Source organism: Carya illinoinensis, chromosome 9 (genome assembly GCF_018687715.1).
Source record: "Carya illinoinensis cultivar Pawnee chromosome 9, C.illinoinensisPawnee_v1, whole genome shotgun sequence".
Taxonomy (NCBI): Eukaryota; Viridiplantae; Streptophyta; class Magnoliopsida; order Fagales; family Juglandaceae; genus Carya; species Carya illinoinensis.
The window spans coordinates 11,760,121-11,779,638 of NC_056760.1; the positions used below are offsets into that span (position 1 = coordinate 11,760,121).

Genomic DNA, 19,518 nt, shown 5'->3' on the forward strand with positions numbered 1-19,518 from the left:
AATTTCTAGTAGACAAGCCTATTTAACCATTTATTTCTCTTGCAAAATATCTATTGACTTTCATGATCATTTTATTTTTTGTATACTGCCGCTTCCTATAAAGAATGTTCTACACCACTTAACACTTGACATGTACTTTAAAACATATCAATATAATGCCTTTTCTGTATTACAGGTTGCCAACTAACATTTTCTACAAACCCATAAATGGCCACGTACAAATTTTGCATTTCTTGATATGTCAAAACCTGTCAAATAACCCCCATATTTTTCCTCCATACCTGTGTCAACTCCTACGCCAATCTCATTAAAATTTTGCCATGGTTTTTGTGGACAACCTAGTTCTTAAAATTGTCACCTGTAGTTTATATGCAATATAAATTGAAAAGTACCATCCAATACACCAAGTAATTTGTAAATCAACACCAATGACTTTCTAACGCTACCCCACCTACCCAACACTTTAAATTCATATACAAATTGGAAAATAGCATATAATCTGTAACCTGGTGGTCAACACTACACCATATACAAATTGGAGAATTTAATTTATCCACTTCATAGACAACCATGAATTTACAAATATATTATCCACCTCATATACAAATTCTTTTACAAAATATTTTCATCTTTCAACTTGTTATATACAATATTCAACTCCACATCCATGACGGAGACAAAGCCATCATTCATTTTCCTCATTCTCTTAAAATATTCATTCAGTGCTTCCCCACCTCCTTTACCCATTCTTAGATGTCTAGCTCTGTCAATGAAATTTCTACAATCTTTCTCTTGGAAATCCAAATTCTCATACCCCCCCGCTTCAGTCACAAGTGCATGGAAATTTTTATGCATCTGAATACCTGCTCTATCATTCAAGTCGAGCATCCTCTGACTGTATTCATCCAGATTTTTATGAGATCTAAAAAATCTGGATTTTTTTGGGCTCATAGTACTATGATTGTGAACAAGATCTACACTGGTCAACACCCATTCCCCATTCACAAGGCGAGCATTTACCTTCGCCTTACAATCTGTTTTTGTCGTTGGTCTAGGCTTGGATAAATTATTATGGCTAGGATAGTACTTTCCGCCGCGTGCACAGGCAATCGTGACATACTTAGAATTCCCATCAAGATCTCTCTTCGTCCTTCTTATCATAACCCCAAAACCCTCTTGTTTGGCAAATCGTTTGTAATAGGCCAAAACCAATTTATCAGTACCAAATTTCATACCAGCTTTTGGAGGCTCAATATTATTATCATCATCTGAAATTTCAAACATCCCCCCCTTGTTTGGCGATACATTTTTGTCGGGTGAAGTTTCTGAAAAGAAAAAATGAGTGGTTAGGACACATAGTTTTTTTTTTATATTCAATGGATGGGGGTGGATATTGTTAAAAGTGTACCTCCAACATCATTTTCACTTTCAACACTAAATGGCATAGATGATGAACCACTATGCCAATTTGGTTCGGGCATACTTGGTCCACATGGCGACATTGCTGAGAGCTGTATTATAATTATTGTGTTATACATTATCCAAAATATGGAGGTATGTCGAAAATTTACGTAACAGTTAACTCAAAATAACTACCTCAGTTGTATCTTCACCTTGTCTCAACTCCTCCAAATTAGTCGGCGGAGGGTATGGCATGGTTGGCCCAAAGGGTGGCATTGCCAGAGGCTGCAATTACCCACTGTGTTAGAATGACTCAAACCCATGCACGTAAAAAAGAAAAATTTAAACAAATATAGATAATTTATTTACCTGCCTACCCCAAGTATACGGATATGGAGTTGGATATGTATTTAGATTCATCATATATGGCGTTGTATTTGGATTTAGTGTATCATGACATTCCTACAATATACAAAAAAACCTCATCATGGATTAATTAAAGGCTCAATATCTAAAACATATGGATTTTCAAATAACCAATGTGTGTACCATACCTGGGTGGGTGAAGTCGATGTAGAAGGCCTGGGTGGCCTCAAATCTTCCTCTTCACCCATCACGCTATTTGAGGAACCATTTGGGACAGTATATTTTGCAGGTGGAAATTCAGTGGGCAGCTTATCTACTTAAAATCAACAGCAATAACTCACCCTGCAAACATATAACAGTTCTGTCAATACCCGACGACACCAACAATTGATCCCCAGAAAATATTAACCACTAAACAAACGCAATGGCTACTTTATGTGCATATTCTGGATTTTCAAATAATTTTTGTGCGTATAGTTTCGACTTCACAAAATTCACATATACTGTTTCATGGGGCAAGGTTGTGATCAATGATGCAAAAGGCGAGCAACTGCTAAAAATACATGTAAGAAATTACCTTGCAATGATGCGATGCAAAGGGCTAGACCTGTTCAAAAAAAAAATATTTTTCATGATCTCATGATTTCCTTTCTCATTTATCAATGAGGCCAACGTGTATCATACTTTTATAAGCATGAGAATAAATTATGCGTCATACAAAAGGACCAACCATGAGAATAAATTAGACTGCTCTTGTCCACTAGTAATGTACTCAATATTCAAATTCTTTGCTTCAAATGCATTAAGTATAACATTGTGATGATCAGTTAGAAGCTTAAAATATTCCTACCTCAAACTAATTAAAAGCAACGCATATATTTCTTTAACATTGATCTATCACACAAGCACAAATTAATGCCCCTAACGTTGCAGGCTTGCAGGTGCAGGGATGTCAAATATACCATTTTTATTTTTTACTTGCAACAAGCTCAATACAATACCAGCTGCCTTTAGGGAAAAGAAAAAGCACTGATTTGAATGCTGGGACAAACTCGTTACTCCAAGAAAAAAAAAGGTGAAAAAAAAATTCTCGTAAACTTGTGTAATAGTAATTAATGTAAAAACAGTCACATATTTCATTTTTCCCAGTGTTTCTTTTTCTCGTAAACTTGGTTTCTACGCACCACGACGACAACACCTAAAACACTAACAAGAAGAAGCAGCGTAGCTACCAGTGGGAAGGAAGGATTATATCCAAGCAAAAAGTTGAGACTTCCTGGGTTATCAAATCAAAAGCAACCAACTTGAATATTCTCAAGCAACAATACTGTAAATTGCAGCCCCATCAACGAAAATAAATGGGGAAGTATCCGAACAAGAGCCAGAGAGGAAGCATCAACGAAAATAAACTGCAGACCCATCAACGAAAATAAACTGCAGACCCATCAACGAAAATCAACTACAGACCCATCAACGAAAATAACTTGCAGACCCTTACTTTCTTACCCTTGCAATACAACATCCGGTGGGTCTGGGAAGCATCCGAATACCACCGGAGGATTGTGCGGCGAAAATAAATGGGGAAGTTTTTTTCGTCGTACGGACAGAAACGCGCCGAGAGAGGAAGCAAACCCAGCCGGAGTTATGAAGCCAAACGTGCCGGAGAGATGAAGTCAAACGGTCTGAATTGATGCTCCCACACGGGCCGGAGAGAAGGTCAAGCAGGCGAAGGAAACCAGCCGGGGGCGTGGAGCAGAGCACGCGGGGAAGCTTTCGTGCGTCAGAAGTGAAGAAGAATGCGGGCAGGGGGGGAAATTGAAATGATGCAGTTCACCAAACGCCGACGTTTTAAAAAAAAAAAAAAATGCCACGTTGGCTGGAGTGAGGGGGTTGCGTGAATAGTGGGTGGTTGTGTAGTATAACTCTTTAATCATATTTAGTGTTATAAATACACACATTACAATCACATTAATAGTAGATAATAAAAATATTAAAAGATATCAAGATATTATAAATGTGACTGTTAGGTGAGATGGGAATTTTAATTTTTAATTTAAATTTAAAATATTATTTTTTAATATTATTATTTTAAGATTTAAAAAAGTTGAATTTAAATTTCAAAAAGTTAAATTGTTTATTATATTTTATGTAAAAATTTTAAAAAATTATAATAATAAAATGAGATGAAAATTTTATATCTCATCCCATATCTCAAATCCATTCTTAAAAGAATTAAGCTTATTTTTTTTAATATAAATAAAAAATAAAAATATTTTAATATTATAATATGGGTTAGATTGGTCAAATATATATAAAAAATATAATAATAATATTTTAATATGTAGGATGATAATTTTCCTTTCTAGAATTGGTCAATAACGGCGAGCTTAGAAATTAGTCATTTAGAGCACTCATAATGGATTTTCTATCCTATTTTTTAAAATATATCACTAAAACTCACTTTTTCTATTTTACATACTGACTTTTACAATATACCATACATTAATTTATCTATTTTTTATTCATATAATTTAAATATTATACTTTTTAATATTTTTTATTCATTTCAAATATTTTCTCTATTTACAAATGATATTTTCATATCTCTTGATATTTGTAATATTTCTATATATACAATATCATATAATTATGTATTATTTTAAATTAATCCAAATTTATAAGCTAAACTAAAATATAAATTAATTAAAAAATTTTAAAAATTATATAATAAAAATATATATTAAAATATCACCATTAACCAAATATTAATATCCAAATTATTAAAAATATCACATTTCCAAAGACAATGGCTACCTGACTACGTAGCCTCCAGGTTTGTATGGATATGTGAGAAATGAATAAAAAAATGTTTACAATTGTGTACAGGCTCCTCCAAATGTAGCGGCTTCTATGTAGCAAACTGTAAAATTCCTTTAAAATAGTAGATCGGATGGAAAGTAATTTTGAGAACTTTTCTTTATATTTTAAAGAAAAATACATTATATAACATCTATTGAGAGTGCTCTTAGAACATTCACATCCGATATCACTGCTTTTCTTATAATTTGAGTTTTATTTTACAATTTTAATCAAAATATTATCTACATCTAAATTTCTATTTTAAGAAAAATATTTAGGAAATAAACAGTAATTTCTTAAATATAAAAAATTACTATTCATTTCCTAAATTATTATTTATTAATATTTTATTCTAATAAATAAAATATATTTTTCTTCGAATTATCTATACTTTCTCTCGTACTCATATTTGTTATAGTTTGAAATAAAAGTTTTAAAAATAATTTAATTAAATATCAAAATATTTAAAAATATTATTATATCTACAAAAAAAGTTAAATTAAATTTTTATTTAAAATATTTACTAGAGTAATAGTTCAAAATATAAGAAAAAAATATTGAACATTTAAGTATTTTTAAAAAATGAATAAAATTTAAGAAAAAATTTAAAATAATATACCTTTTAATTAAATTATAAATTATTTTTATAAAGAATGAGACGGGAATATTGACATCTACTTGATATGCGCACGCGGCACGTGGCGCTTCTTCCTCCATATAGAATTTTTATTATATAATATTATAAATTTATCGGATAGTTGCCGAAAAGTCTTTGACAGGACATTTTCAGTCTTTTCAGTCAAATGTCAAATGTTTTTTTTTTTTTTTTTTCTAATCTTGTCAAATGTTTTCATTCATTTGTCAGTTTGTAACGACCTGACGAATCACTGAGTTACTGTAGCTGACATTAAATGATTAAAAAGGGACTTTGCTACATACAGTCGTCATATACAGTCGGCGTGCAGTCGGCTGTACGAAATAAATAAAAAAAATTATAAATTTTTTTTTTATATTCAGGGAGACCTACATGAATTATAAAAAGTTATAAAAATAATTTTTTTTTTCATGTAGGTCCTGTATTAATTTTTTTTGGCAGCCGACTGCACACCGACTGCATCTACTGACTGCAAAAAATATTTCTCTTAAAAAGTGATGAACTGAATTTTTTATTTAATAATTAATAAAGGAGTTATTATTAATAAACTTCTTGAATTATTCAACTTATTAAATTTGAAAAGGAGGGAATATAAAAGTTAGGTTTAGATGTTGAGATTAAAATTTTTAATTTGATATAAAAGTTAAAAATTAAATAAAATATTATTTTTTAATGTTATTATTATTTTAAAATTTAAAAAAATTAAATTATTTATTATATTTTATATAAAATTTTAAAAAAATTAGAATAATAAAATTGAAATAAAAATGTTATATTTAAAAGAACTTTTAAACCTAACCAAAATTAAACTAGTTAGAAGTCAAAATCAGTTCTTCTATCACAAAAACTCGATAGCTTCCAGATAGTATGAGAAATGATATTTGCAGTCGGCAAATACAAGCGGAGTGCAATCGCTTTAAAAAAAGTGAATTAATATGAGACCTACATGAAAAAAAAATTATTTTTATAACTTTTTTTTATTCATTCCGTACAACTATAAAAAAAAAATTATTTTTATAATTTTTTTTATTCATTCTATACAACTGTTTGCATTCCACTTATATTTATTGACTGCATGTAACAAAGCCCAGATGGTATTTCTTTTTATAATCCTATAGATTTTAGACGATGACGGATGAGCATTGATGTTTCGTGAATCCAAACAGCCGCCACTTTTGACTCAACAACTGATCATGGTTAAAGAAGTCAAGTGTGTGAAGCAACTCGTAATATATTTGGTTAAAGAAGTCGAGCGTGTGAACAACTCGTAATAGTCGTAGCTTTTACCACATTTCGCCACCACCTTAATTATAGACTCGCATGTTGTGCTTTTCTTATTTTGTTTTTTTTTTTTTGTGAGAAGTTCTTAGACGTACATTGGAAATTTCATTTATAATTCTCCTCTTAACGTTAGATTTGTAAAGCATTAGAGAGACTTCAGATCGAAGAGCAACATGCAGATGCCAAGCAGGATCTACGTCGAGGATCATGGCGACGGTGATCCTGTCGACCTCGAGTCCCAAGAAGAAGCCTGCACCAACATTAGAAGATCGGAGCAGCACGGGGCTGATCTTTCGACCCCGGAAATCAAGATCAGATGTGTCGGCTCATCGAGTACTTCTTCTACTCACGGTGTGATCGTGAGCACTGCCAACACAGGAGAAGCGGTAAGCTTTTTGCTCTCTCCCATAGATTTATATTTTTCCATTTAACTTTTTATTTTCTGACCATTTAAGCAAAAGAATTCAATGCTGCTGGCATGTAATCAGAGTTCGCCAAATACAGTACCAATATTGTATTCTCTTTCATATCTATGGCTCAACCCAATCCTTGCTCTTTCAAGTTTCTAACCTTTTTCTTTCGTTTATTAATTGAATCGGAATATCTAAAGAACAAGAAATTCACTCTTGATATATATATATATATATATATATATATATATATTTTGATAAGTCACTCTTGATATATAATGACATATGTTGTATATAAGGCACTAAATCCTAGACCCAAACACAATCGCTGGGAAACCGAGGGCTCAAAACAACCGGCCAAACCTTCAAGTTAAACAAGAGCAGATAATGAGTATTTAATTTTGAGATTAAACCATGCACCTAGCCTGGGTTTCAAAAGAGGCCTCAATTCTCGCAGAACATCTCCTTAACCAAAAACTGTAGCTAGTAATTATGGAAGGCATCAAACCCAAAATCATCCCGACTGTCAGCTACTTCTTGCTTGAAAGAACCACAATGAAACCCTAGCTCTGCAACCAGGACTACTGTCCCTCCAAGAAGCTAAGACCCACAATAGATGAAAAATACTTCCATACAGCTAGTTGAGCCAACCCACAATATATGTTGACTGGAAACAATCACATAAGAAGACAATCGAAATGATAAGCTAGTGTACATTAGAATCAAAAGGGAAGAGTTCTATTATGAAAACATCTCCACATAAAAACCTAGATCTTGGCAGATAAAACTTAAAATTAGACCCCTCCTTATTAATTAGCCATCCAAACAGGTATATCTTCCGCCCTTTAATTAAGAACAATAAGGTAAAACATCAATCTGAGATGCCAAATCTGATCCTAGATGTTCTTGTAATTTCTGTAAATTCCACCTAGATGAAGACGTGACCTCCTAAGTTTGAACCTTTTTGTTTGACCACCGACTTTTTAAGCCAATAAATCCGGTCTTTCCAAACCAATTATCATACGTAAGCTCATATTTCCTTCCTTAACCGCCCATTCAGTAGCCTTAACCGCTCATTCAGCTAGCTAGCTAGTGTTAAATATTTTAACATGAAAAATTAAATATAATAATCTTTGATTTTCTATAATCCACGAAAATAAAATAATAACAGTTAAAAAATGTATCTTTATCCATCTCAGTTCAAGAAAGAATCTAACTGGATTATGAGAGAAGGGTCACTCTTAGTGCTATTTGTAGACTTTTGGCTATCAAAAAATATTCTAGAGATTTCGAATCACACTGTGACTAGATATAGAGGTATTCTCGTCTTACTGCGACTCATTAATTAAGTGATAATATTTGAGTTAATTTAAACCTATTAGGATATGGATGTGTAGGACATAGAATTTTACTAAAAGTCTTACAGCTAGCTCTACACGAAAAGATTAATCTTTCCCTGATATTCCTAGAGAAGAGAGAGAATATACCAAGAAAAAGTTGATGCAGATATTCATGAATTAAATTACACACACACATATATATTTGGGGCCTGTGATGAGAAGATATTCATTTTCCAAGCCTGTTTTAGTTGATAATAAAGTGGATTCGAGAAAAGCTTAAACAACATTAATTGGGCCCATACTCTACATTAATAAGTACGAGTCATTGCTATAATTGAAGTTGTTTGAAATCATTATAAAAGGCAAATTCCGTTAACCTAATTCTATACTCATCTAGGGTAATAACCTCCTTTAAATTCCTACTGTCCTCGATATATAGGCTATTACATCACATATATGCAGGTGGCACAATTTAAGTTTCACATTTTGGTTGGATTGGTTTAGATGTCACTTGAAACAAACTATCTTTAGGCCTATGTTTGAAGCGGATCAATCAATGGTTATATATATATATATATTAGAACTGATCGATCTCTTTTTTCCAAGAATATATGATTAGATTAGATCATCTCATTCGCTACCTTCTATGCCCATGATCTGGGGTATTCCAACACATCCATTGAAATTGCGGATGAGGAAGCCTAAAAATCCCTACGTACATATATATACAACCAAACAACGAAAAATTAAGGTAGAAATTTCAAAAATCTGAATAATATATATATATATACACACACACACATGATATGTATATGTCCATATACAGACGGTTTGGAAAATTAAAAACTGAGGAAACTTTATTTAAAAAACTAAAAGCTGGTTTCAAATCTATATTCTTATATCATTTCCAAGTCACTTCGATTTCTCATACAAAAAAAAAAAAAAAAAAAAAAAAAAAAAAAAGGAAGAAAGAAAGAAAGAAAACGTACTGAAGAAGAATAAATATCATTTTTGACATAAAAAAGAAACTTTTTATTATACATTCCTTGCATGTATTCATACCTATTGAGAATAGAAATGATGGAAAAGAGAGGAGTGAAAGAGAATTTGAGGATTATATCTTTTCCATTATTTTTTGTCATGAATACAATGCGCGCGTAGATCTCTATTTATAGAGAAAGAGGCCAAGTGAAATAAAGAGTTATTCAAATCAAAGTAATTATATACATCAACTTAATCTAGATAGTATTCTAATCAACTTTAATTTAATAATTATAAAAATCATACAAGATAATATCAAATCAAGATCATAATATCTCCAACACAAGTAACGAGTATGAAACTGAATATATATATATATATACATGTATGCGCCCCAGAGACATAGAAGACAAAATATTACAAATAAATAAAGATGTGTTTTTGACATTTAAAATTTTAAGAATTTTCTAATTTTTAAAATTTTTTTTGCCATTTAACGTATGAATATAATGGATGACGTGGTTCAACCAAAAAAAGACAAGATCTATTAAAGAGGCCTTTTTTTTTTTTTTTTTTTTTTAAATATGTCAACCTAATAAAGAAAATATGATTAGCTTTCTTTAAAAGTGTGTGTAGCTCAAGTAGTTTTGTCCTATTCACCTAGGCCTGCACACTGACCCACCCAAACCATACTTTGGGTCCAACCCGTCCTAGCCCGGCTTGTAGGGAAGGCCACACCAACTCGACCTGACCTGACCTGAGCCGACCTGCAAATTTCGGATCGAGTAAAACCCATTCTCCTTACTTTGCTTTTGATCCTCCCTCCCCCTTCGTCTCCCCAGATTTCTTTTTCTTCAAAGTTCTATCCCAACCATAAAAGTCTTTCATTTTTCACAACCATTCCGATTCCATCAACCAAGCTCCATGCCAAAGAAATCTCCATCGAATTCAAAGAAGAAGATCTAGATCTTGAGTTGCTTAATTTGCCAAACTCCATATGAGGAGGACTCCCACGCCCCACTCTTGCTCCAATGTGGTCACTACTTCTGCAAACTCTGCCTCTCCCACATCACCCTCCCTCCTTTTCTACTTCATCTTCCTCCTACTCTGCCCCTCCCAAACCCACCATCCCTTGCCCCAAATGCCACCACCCCTCCACCATTGGCGATTCCGTCCCCTCCCTACCCAAGAACCACTCCCCCTTCCCATACTCTTCAATGAAGATGACTTAAGTGAGGAGAAAGATGATGGATTGGAATCAAAATCGGCACCACCTCTTCCTTGTAGCATGTGCTGTTAAAGTGGGGGCACCTGATTGAGCATGAATGTGTTTAGATCATGAGACGAGAATACATTAAAACGGGGTTTGGAACTCTTGTGCAGTTCTCTATGCTAATGAGAGGTTGAAAGATGTTTCATGGCTGTAGCAAGCGTTTTATAACGCTCTAGCTCAGTAGCTCTCTAGGTGTTTGGAATATCTTCCCCTTATTGGACTATGCCTTCGCATTTAACTTGTTTGGAGAGAGGTTGGGATTTAAGGACTCGAGGAGAAATGGAGAATAGCTCTGAGCATTGAGTGGGTGTTGGTTCTTTTTCTTCAGGTGATCGGTTTTGACCGATATTAGGTATAATAAACCTAATATTGGGTTTGACTAGTTGAACCCAACTTTAGTTGGGTGGGCCCATGTCTCAGATTGATCGGGCCAAGCCCTTTTATGCACAAGCCTATATTCACCAACGATTATTTTGGTTGATTTTGGCAGATTGCATATTACTAGATTGGATCATATGCCATCATTTTTGTAACTATGGGACAAGTTTGTCCTTTTGTTTTGTTCTTTATATTTTTGGCCATAGCGCCCAATTTGGGACAAGTCGGAAGAGGAATTAATTCTCATGTGGACTTAATTCTCACGTGGATGAGATTGATCTCACCTAATCAATAAAAAATTCTGACACCAATCATCTACGAGTGAGTATGTACCAAGAATATATAAATAAAAGAATACAAAATGTTTTTAGCATTTAAAATTAAGAAGTACTTTAATTATAAATAGATTTTACAAAAATAAACTCATAAATTAATATGATTTAATACGGTACGTTATATTATAAAATTACTTTTATTATAAGTTAGATTTAACATATTATACGAAGTAATTCCAATTTATGAGTTTACTTTTGTGAGACCATGCACATTGTGACTGTAACGTCACTCATCTTTAGAATTTCCTGTCTTTTTAAAAGAAACGTAAAAGTCTTTTAGGGTTAGAAACCAAAAAGGGTTTTTGGTTTATTGAATGCTATAAATGAAAGAGTGCAAAGTGTTATGACCTTTAAAAAGCCAAAAAGGTTTTTTTGTGAAACCTCCTTGTAGCTGTAGCACTTGTTTGTTTTCATAACATTACTTAACTCATCTCATTTTATCTCATGTCATTTAATCATTATAAATTTTTCAAATTTTTATATAAAATAAAATAAACAATTTAACTTTTTAAAATCTCAAAAAATAAAAAATATAAATTTTAATAATATTTTATTCAATTTTCATAATTTTTATCTCAAAACATCTCATCTTATCTAATTTCATCTTGAAGACAAATGAATTTAGATGTAATATAATAAATTATTTTGAAAAGTAGAAACTAGGGAATTCTTGGGCATAGAAACTGAAAAGTTTTTTTGTGTATTAAGGAGTCATTCAAAATCCTACATCATTCAATTCAACATAAATAGTAGACCAACCATCACTAGAGGAGTGAGAAATTCTCAACCTTAAAATATCTTCCTCTAGGATCAAATATCTGGGCCTTTCCCTTAATTGTGGATCCTTATCATAACTTCAAGGAGATCTTGGTTAGAATTCAAGACAAATTAGCTGGCTGGAAAACCAAGCTTTTATCTCAAGTTGGTAGAACTACACTCATCAAACTAGTGGCTAGTGTTATACTCTCCTACACCATGTCCACCATATGGCCCCCAAAAAATATTTATAGTCAGATTTATAGAGCTTTAATGAGGTTCTGGTGGGGATTTGAGCCTAACAAAACCCACAACTTTACTCCAAAATCCTAAAAATCAATCTGTAAACCTAAATCATTGAGTGGTCTAGGCCTTAGATAAGCAGCTAATTTTAACAAAGCTTTGCTAAACAAACTAGGTTGGCACCTAATGAGTGCGGAAAATAGCATTTGGAAAAAAACTTTGTCCAAAATATATCTGACAAATCTTTCATGGCAATCAGTCACTGCCAAACCCACAAATTCCAGATTCTAGACAGGTCTGATTAAGCAAAGAAATTTCATAAGTTTCAGTGTCTGCTTCCATATTAACAACGGGGTTGATACTAGAGTCTGGTCTGATCTCTGTATTCCCACACTAAACTCATCAATTCCTGGACCTTAGTCTCCCAATATAGTGAAAGATCTTCATTTGAGAGTTTCAGAACTTACATTAGAGGAACCTAGGAGATGGAACACTATTCTCATCCAAGCTCTGTTCTCACAAGAATCAGTAGTTGAAATCCAAAAAATCCATCTCACTCAATATCATTTTCATAATCAATCTGACTTCCCCAGACGGATTCATCATTCATCAGGCAAATTTTTTGTTAAATCAGCCGATGCTGCAATTATTCTCCAATCCAATGAACAAAATGAATCTCATCCTACCATTGATTGGAAAAAACTTTGGTCCTTAAAAATGCAAGATTGTTTAAAGCTGCTACTCTGAAAAATTTCTAATAATGTCTTGCCTGCTAAGTTCTTACTTAGTAACTGTATTTCTTTAACAGAAGACCAGAAATATTGTCCAATCTGCCAATTAGAAGTAGAAACCACTGACCATCTTTTCTTGAATTGTCCTTATACAAGAATCTTGTGAAGGCCATGTGCCTGGCCTTTGGACATCTCATCTTTTCTACATGTAGGTATCAAAAACTAGATAAATCAGATTTTGAATCCTACAAAACTAGTTAAAATTTTCGGTCAGTGAATCCCATCATTTCCAAATTTTTGTTGTTCTAGCAATGGATAATCTCTAGTTCACTAGAAACCAAATACCTCATGATTTCAAAATCCCAATAATAGGTCATTTAGTCAAAAATACCTCAGAAATCTATAAGGAACACTGTAAAGCTTAGACATGGAAAAATGTTGAAACTACTCCCAAATGGATTCCACCCTCTTCAAAAGATATCTTCTCAATCACATTTGATATAGCAGTTAGAAAAGAAGGCAGCATAGCTGCAACAGTTTTCAGATCACACAATGGATCCATGAGATTTGTGGTAACCAAATTCACAAGTACTAGCACTAATCCGAAGCAAGGGGAGGCCATGGCAGCCTTCGTTGGAGTGCAAGAAGCACACACGCAGCAGATAAAAAAGTTCATCATAGAAAGTGACTTCTCAAATGCCGTCTGTTGCGTCAGCCAGCCACAGAAAGCTAACAATTGGGAAATAGAAGGCATAGCAAGAGATATTGTATCTCTTAAGAGATTTTGAAATCTGGGCAGCAGTCAAAATAAATCGATCACAAAATCGACATTTCATTGCACAATGAGCACATTCCAACAATGAGTTTGGAATAATCCACCTAATAAGAATTCCACAATGTTTGTTAGATTTTCCTAGTGGAAAAGATCCCCCTTCCCACTTTTCTTGTTGATCTGTATGATAAGTTTGATACTCAGTTTATTTTTGTAACAAACAGTTTATTATTAATGAAGTTGTACTTCTTTGCTGAGAAAAAAAAAATAAGATGAGGATTAAACATATTTGCATAAATTTATTAAAACAAAACTATAACATAATGCTTGATGGCGTGGTACAGTGGATAACGTAGTAGATGCTTCGAAAATTAAAGGGACTTATCCAAAAAAAGAAATTTAGCATTGATTTGTCGAGTACCTATTTTTGTCGTTGGTTTTTTGCAGGATAGAGAAGTTAAAGGAAGCGTCGAAATTTCTCCCACACCACCTGATCATGATTGCTGGGAAGACGTAAATTTGGAAGAAGAGAATAACAACGATACGGCCAGTGATTCAACACTCAATCAAGAGGCTGTGCATACTGCAGATTTCAAGACGGGAATCGATGAACAAGACCAACGCATACATACAGCCAACTCACTCTCCCTAACAGAGGCTAGTCCTGGGCGCGGTTTCATAAAAATTCTTATAGGAAATCTCAATGATATCTCCATTATCATTCAACTCATCATGGGGGCAGTACTGGCTTTTGTCTTTGGTGGTATTTTTCGCCTAGAGGGTGCTTTGGAGACCGGGGTCATCATCATTGATTCCGTTATTTTTTTACTTGTGCTTCTTCCATCGATAGCTGAATTCTTTTCTGAAAAGATCATAATGATTTCAGCACAGGAAAAGCCACTGGGCATGCAACGAGCAAAAGCTTATGCCAGCAGAGAGCAGGGAGTCAGACAGGAAGTAGAGATCAATGATATCGTCGTGGGTGACAAAATATTCCTCAAGAAGGGGTATCCAGTCCCTGCAGATGGTATATTGGTGTCTGGTGAATTCCTAAAACTAGATGATGGTTCTAGCATAGATGATCAGAATCCATTTCTCTTCTATGGTGCAAAGGTTATTGATGGAGAAGGTCTCATGAAGGTTACATCTGTGGGCATGGACATGAGATTGGGTCATTTGATGAGCCAGGTAACCCATTTCCCTGACAAGATCCCCGGTGCAACCGCTCTTTACAGGGTGAATACCATATCCCAAATAATGGGGTTGGTATTCACTTTTCTCATCGCAACAGTACTTCTTATCCGTTTTAAGCTTGGAGATGAAGATGTGAAATCTAACATCCCAGGGCTCAAGGCGAAAACAACTATGTTAAACGAAGTTATCAACAAGATTTCCATGAATACCAATGGCACTATATGGATCTTTGCTGCGTCACTAGCTGGAATAAAGGGAGGAATGCCTTGGGTAATCAGATGCGCCATTGCATGGGGGATGAACAGGATGTTATCTCACAAGGCCAATGCTAAGAGACCTTCAGCATGTCTTACCATGGGTTCAGTCTCTACCGTCTGCATTAACACCAGTACTGGTCTAGATGTTGCAGCTGACGACGACATGAAATGTATAAGAAAAGCTATAGGATGTTTCAAAACTGCTGGTATTAACGTCATATTGTTTTCTGAAGATACCATATCGGTGTCCGCCGACATAGCTCACATGAATTGTGGACTGCTTCCCAACTCGAATGGATTGGTGCTTGAAGGTAAAGAGTTTCGAAATTCCAACGATGAAGAGAGGATGAGTAAAGTCGATAGCATCAACCGCATGGAAAGCTGTTCAGCTTCTGACGTGCTCCTTCTGGTGCAGTGTTTAAAGAAAAAGGGACACGTGGTGGCAATGGTTGGGAGCAGAACAAATGACGTTCCAGCATTAAAAGAAGCAGATGTTGGGATTGTAATGGAGACCAATAGCAGTGAAAAGGCCAGAGAAAGTGCTGACATCATCATCGGAGATTCCGATTTCTTTTTAATGGTCGCAGACTTTGTAAAGTTGGGAAGGAGTATATATGAAGGCACTCAGAAGTATGTCCTATTTTTGCTCCCCATGAGTATTGTAGGGCCGTTGGTGACTACCATCACAGTCTGTTCTTCTGGGTATTTTCCAATTTCGATAATCGAACAGCTATTGGCAAACTTTTTTGTGAGTTTTCTAAGTGCCCTTGCATTGCTAACTGAGCCACCAACAGAAGAACTGATGAAAAAGTGCCCGAGGATACATACAGCAGCATTTTTCAACAAGGCAATGTGGAGAAATCTTGTCTTCCAAGTTATTTACCAGACAACCATCTTAGTTATCTTCCAATTCAAAGGCCAAGCCATCCTGAACATCAGCCAGAAGGTTAGTAATACCATTATCTTCAATAGCTTTGTAATTTGCCAAGTATTTAACCTATTCAATGCAAGGGAGATGGAGAAGAAAAATGTGTTCAGGGGTGTTATTCGTAACGGATGGTTTTGGGTGGCTGTGACTGGTATTCTGGCAGTCCAGGTGACTATTGTGGGGATTGAAACTCGCTTCGTTAGCAACCCAATATGGAATTTGGTGCCGTGGCTCGTCCCTATTCTAATTGGAATGGGGTCGTTGGTTATTGATTCGGCTTCAAAGTTTATATTGGGTTCACATGGACTGATCGACCATACCATCTGCCTCGCATATATAAGGAAGGATAAGATCACTGAGCTTCCAATCTAGTTTTTTTTTTCAATATGCATGTCACTTTACTTTAAGAGGTTGTACTGTTTGTTAGTTTTTAATTACGTACGTTGGTACTTTATCAGATTTTAAACCATAGTAGTGAAGCAAACTCAAATGGTTTATCTGAATATTTCTCTCTAATTTTTAGCTTATTATTTCTCTCCGTTTTCTCAGCCTTATAATATTGATTATGTTAGAACTTTAGATATCCAATCGGCATGATAACCAAACTTCTTAATCTTGCCTTCTTCATTTTTACATAATTTCCCATTCTAAGGGATCTCTCTAATCAATGTAAACTCTCACTCTCAAGTTCGCAAATTTCTACAACCCATCTCACACAATGGTTGAATGTTTGCGTTTTCCTTTTCTCAAGACCGGAACAGTGCGTTTGCTAGAGCTCATAATAAATCATGCAGAGCAGAAGAATAATTCTTGTATAAATACCTCAAATGTTCCACGACTTTGTCCAACAATCCACTCTGCTACTTCGCTACAATATGGATTAGTTTAGTGGCCTTTTGGAAAGAAGCTGTCTTCTTCAAGTTCTCCGGTTGAGTGCACTATATAGCAAGGAGTAGAGCCATAATCAAAATTCCAAAACCTTAAACTTTGTAGTGAATGAACAATTAAGAGAGACAAAGTTTCTATATTTTCATGTAGCTGGGAAAAAGCAATTATAAATAAAGAGTAACGAGTTTCAAGACTCACTAGTTCGTAGAAGGCATTGAAGTCTAATTTATTGACCAAATTACTATTCTCGTACTGCATCATGGCATCGATGGCAGATGTAGACAGAATTGGTGGTTGAGGTATAGGATATCTCAGAGAGTGATCGAGGGGATTAATGGAGGAAGAAGATTGAGCCATTGCAACAAGAAAAGAAGAAAGCTTAGAGAGTGAGAATATAATGCTAATGGAATTCATAGAAAAGAGAGATTTTTTCGTGAAATGGAAGAAAATTAGGACTATATTTATAGAGAACCGGAGCATTTCAAATTCTTGGAAATCCTACTTGATTTTCTTTCGGCTCTTAGACAACATTCAAGGCTTGTCGGATAACTATCGCCGAAAGGCTATCCTACTAATCCAAATCCCTCAAATCTCTATAAAATCTCGTTTGTCAACAACATCGGGTGATTTAGATCTCTTTCTGCATTAGGTTGATAGCACTAGGTTTCAAGGTTTTGCAGCAATTGTCGGGATCCGAGTGGCACCAATGGAAAAGCACCTATTGTGAAAGGTGACCCATATGACTCATATGAGGTTGTTAGAGTCTTCTAATCTATTAAGATTGTGGGAGATGTATCTTTGTATTTATTGTGAGCACTTGGTTGCTACATTTCATTGTACATATATTTTGTGTTAATTATGAGATATTTTGTGTTTGAAAGTGAGACACTATGAAATAGTCTCATTGGGCTTTATTTGAGAATCAAGTAATTACCTTTGTGTTGATATGTGTGTTGTACTTGCATATTATTTATTTGGATATCGTGAGTGTAGGTACTTGTTGTGTCGTGCATCCTATCGGTGTACTCATAACTTGTTGCTTACAGATGCACTTGATCCAAATTGTGTTCTTTAAATGCAAATTCATATTCAATTTATGCGTGGATGACTTTGCTGCCCAAGTGAGAGTTGGTTGTAGTTTTTTATGTGTGAACTAGCGTAGTCATAATATGAGTCGATAATGAGCTAAGCTATTTAGTAAACACTTCAGGAAGCCCTTACTCTCACCCCACGTATATAAATGGAGTTTGTCCATTATACTCCATTACGGTCATTTGTGTTATTGAGGGAAGAGAGTAAAAGTCTCCTAAACACACAAAACACTAGATCATTATTGGAAGACACACAAGTGATGGCTGGCTCATCTTTTAACTATGGAGTATGTATGTTTTCTTCTATTCAATTAAACATGCTGTGATGATAGTTAGTAATGATCCTCTTTGAAATATTCCATCAAATCATACAAATAAACCATTCTTCGTTACGATATATAATATATATTATAAATTTATGATCATAAAGCATTTAGTACTTTCTCTTTCCACCGTTATGCACTTATTTACCATAAAGCAAAACTTGAAAAGTTACTCTAATGTAGAGTAAAAAGTATATATTATTCGTGGATTAAATACGCGAGTGGAGCAAAGAACTGCAAAAGAAATTAAAGTACATGCAGCCCATTGAAGTAGCGAATAATTAAGCATGCACATAAATATGGTATTAAGCTAAAATATCTAATGAATTGGATGCAACGTACGAGAAATTGGAAGCCGGCCAATATATATTGAGCCAAGACAACGTACAAAAGCTTAATAGAGATCAGAGACGAAAGTCAAGAAGAATCCTGACCTTCGGACTGCCAAACTGGGCAAAGTCATCTGGAATGCCGGAGCCGCGCATCACGTAGATTTCATCATTCTCTCCCGGAAGCGGCATAGCGTGGACTTGTGGAGGAGAATAAAAAGTCTATCCACACTGGATTTCATCATTATCTCTCTCGGCGTATATTTATATTAATTAAATTGGCATTTGCCGAATGGCCCGTCTCAAGCTGTTGGTGGGTCCCTCTATATGAGGAAACTATTTAAGCTCTTTAGTGGCAATTTAGTATTTTCAAATAAATAAGATTTTGTGTTTTATATGTGCCGTATGTTGGCCTTGAGTAACGTATCGTTTAGTTGTATAATTTAGATAAAATGAAATAAGATGAAATATTTTATTAAAAATTAGCTAAAATATATTTTTAAATATTAATTTTATTTTAAAATTTAAAAAAATTAATTTTTTATTATATGTTATGTAAAAATTATAATAATTATATAATTTAAGATGAGATAATTTAAATTAAGATATCTAAATTAACAGAAAAAAGAAAAGAAAGACAAAGAGAGGGAGTACGATTAAGGCAGCTGAAATATCCACTCAACACGAGTAGTTTGAAAACTTCTAGAAGACTCTGGTGCACCTACAC

General features: G+C 34.2%; 2 protein-coding genes across 9 annotated transcripts; one reads left to right on the forward strand and one right to left on the reverse strand.

Annotated features, from left to right (window-relative positions):
* Positions 1–557: 557 nt before the first annotated feature.
* Positions 558–19,068, reverse strand: LOC122276609 (protein FAR-RED IMPAIRED RESPONSE 1-like). 8 transcript variants are annotated; one of them, XM_043086461.1, is made up of 9 exons: positions 18,897–19,068; positions 17,247–17,300; positions 16,983–17,098; positions 2,345–2,374; positions 1,956–2,109; positions 1,771–1,863; positions 1,597–1,686; positions 1,409–1,511; positions 558–1,325 (listed from the first exon to the last, which is right to left on the reverse strand). In XM_043086461.1, the coding sequence occupies exons 5-9, from the start codon at positions 2,013–2,015 to the stop codon at positions 613–615; spliced, it is 1,059 nt and encodes a 352-aa protein (XP_042942395.1). In that variant the 5' UTR covers positions 2,016–2,109; positions 2,345–2,374; positions 16,983–17,098; positions 17,247–17,300; positions 18,897–19,068; the 3' UTR covers positions 558–612. The 8 variants fall into 8 exon arrangements, 4 of the variants coding, with proteins under 4 accessions (XP_042942395.1, XP_042942397.1, XP_042942396.1 ...); XM_043086463.1 differs by having other exon boundaries at positions 18,805–19,068; XM_043086462.1 differs by lacking the exon at positions 17,247–17,300 and having other exon boundaries at positions 18,805–19,068.
* LOC122276608 (putative calcium-transporting ATPase 13, plasma membrane-type) lies at positions 6,573–16,688 on the forward strand. Its single transcript, XM_043086458.1, has 2 exons — positions 6,573–6,948; positions 14,229–16,688. The coding sequence occupies exons 1-2, from the start codon at positions 6,736–6,738 to the stop codon at positions 16,530–16,532; spliced, it is 2,517 nt and encodes an 838-aa protein (XP_042942392.1). The 5' UTR covers positions 6,573–6,735; the 3' UTR covers positions 16,533–16,688.
* Positions 19,069–19,518: the final 450 nt, after the last annotated feature.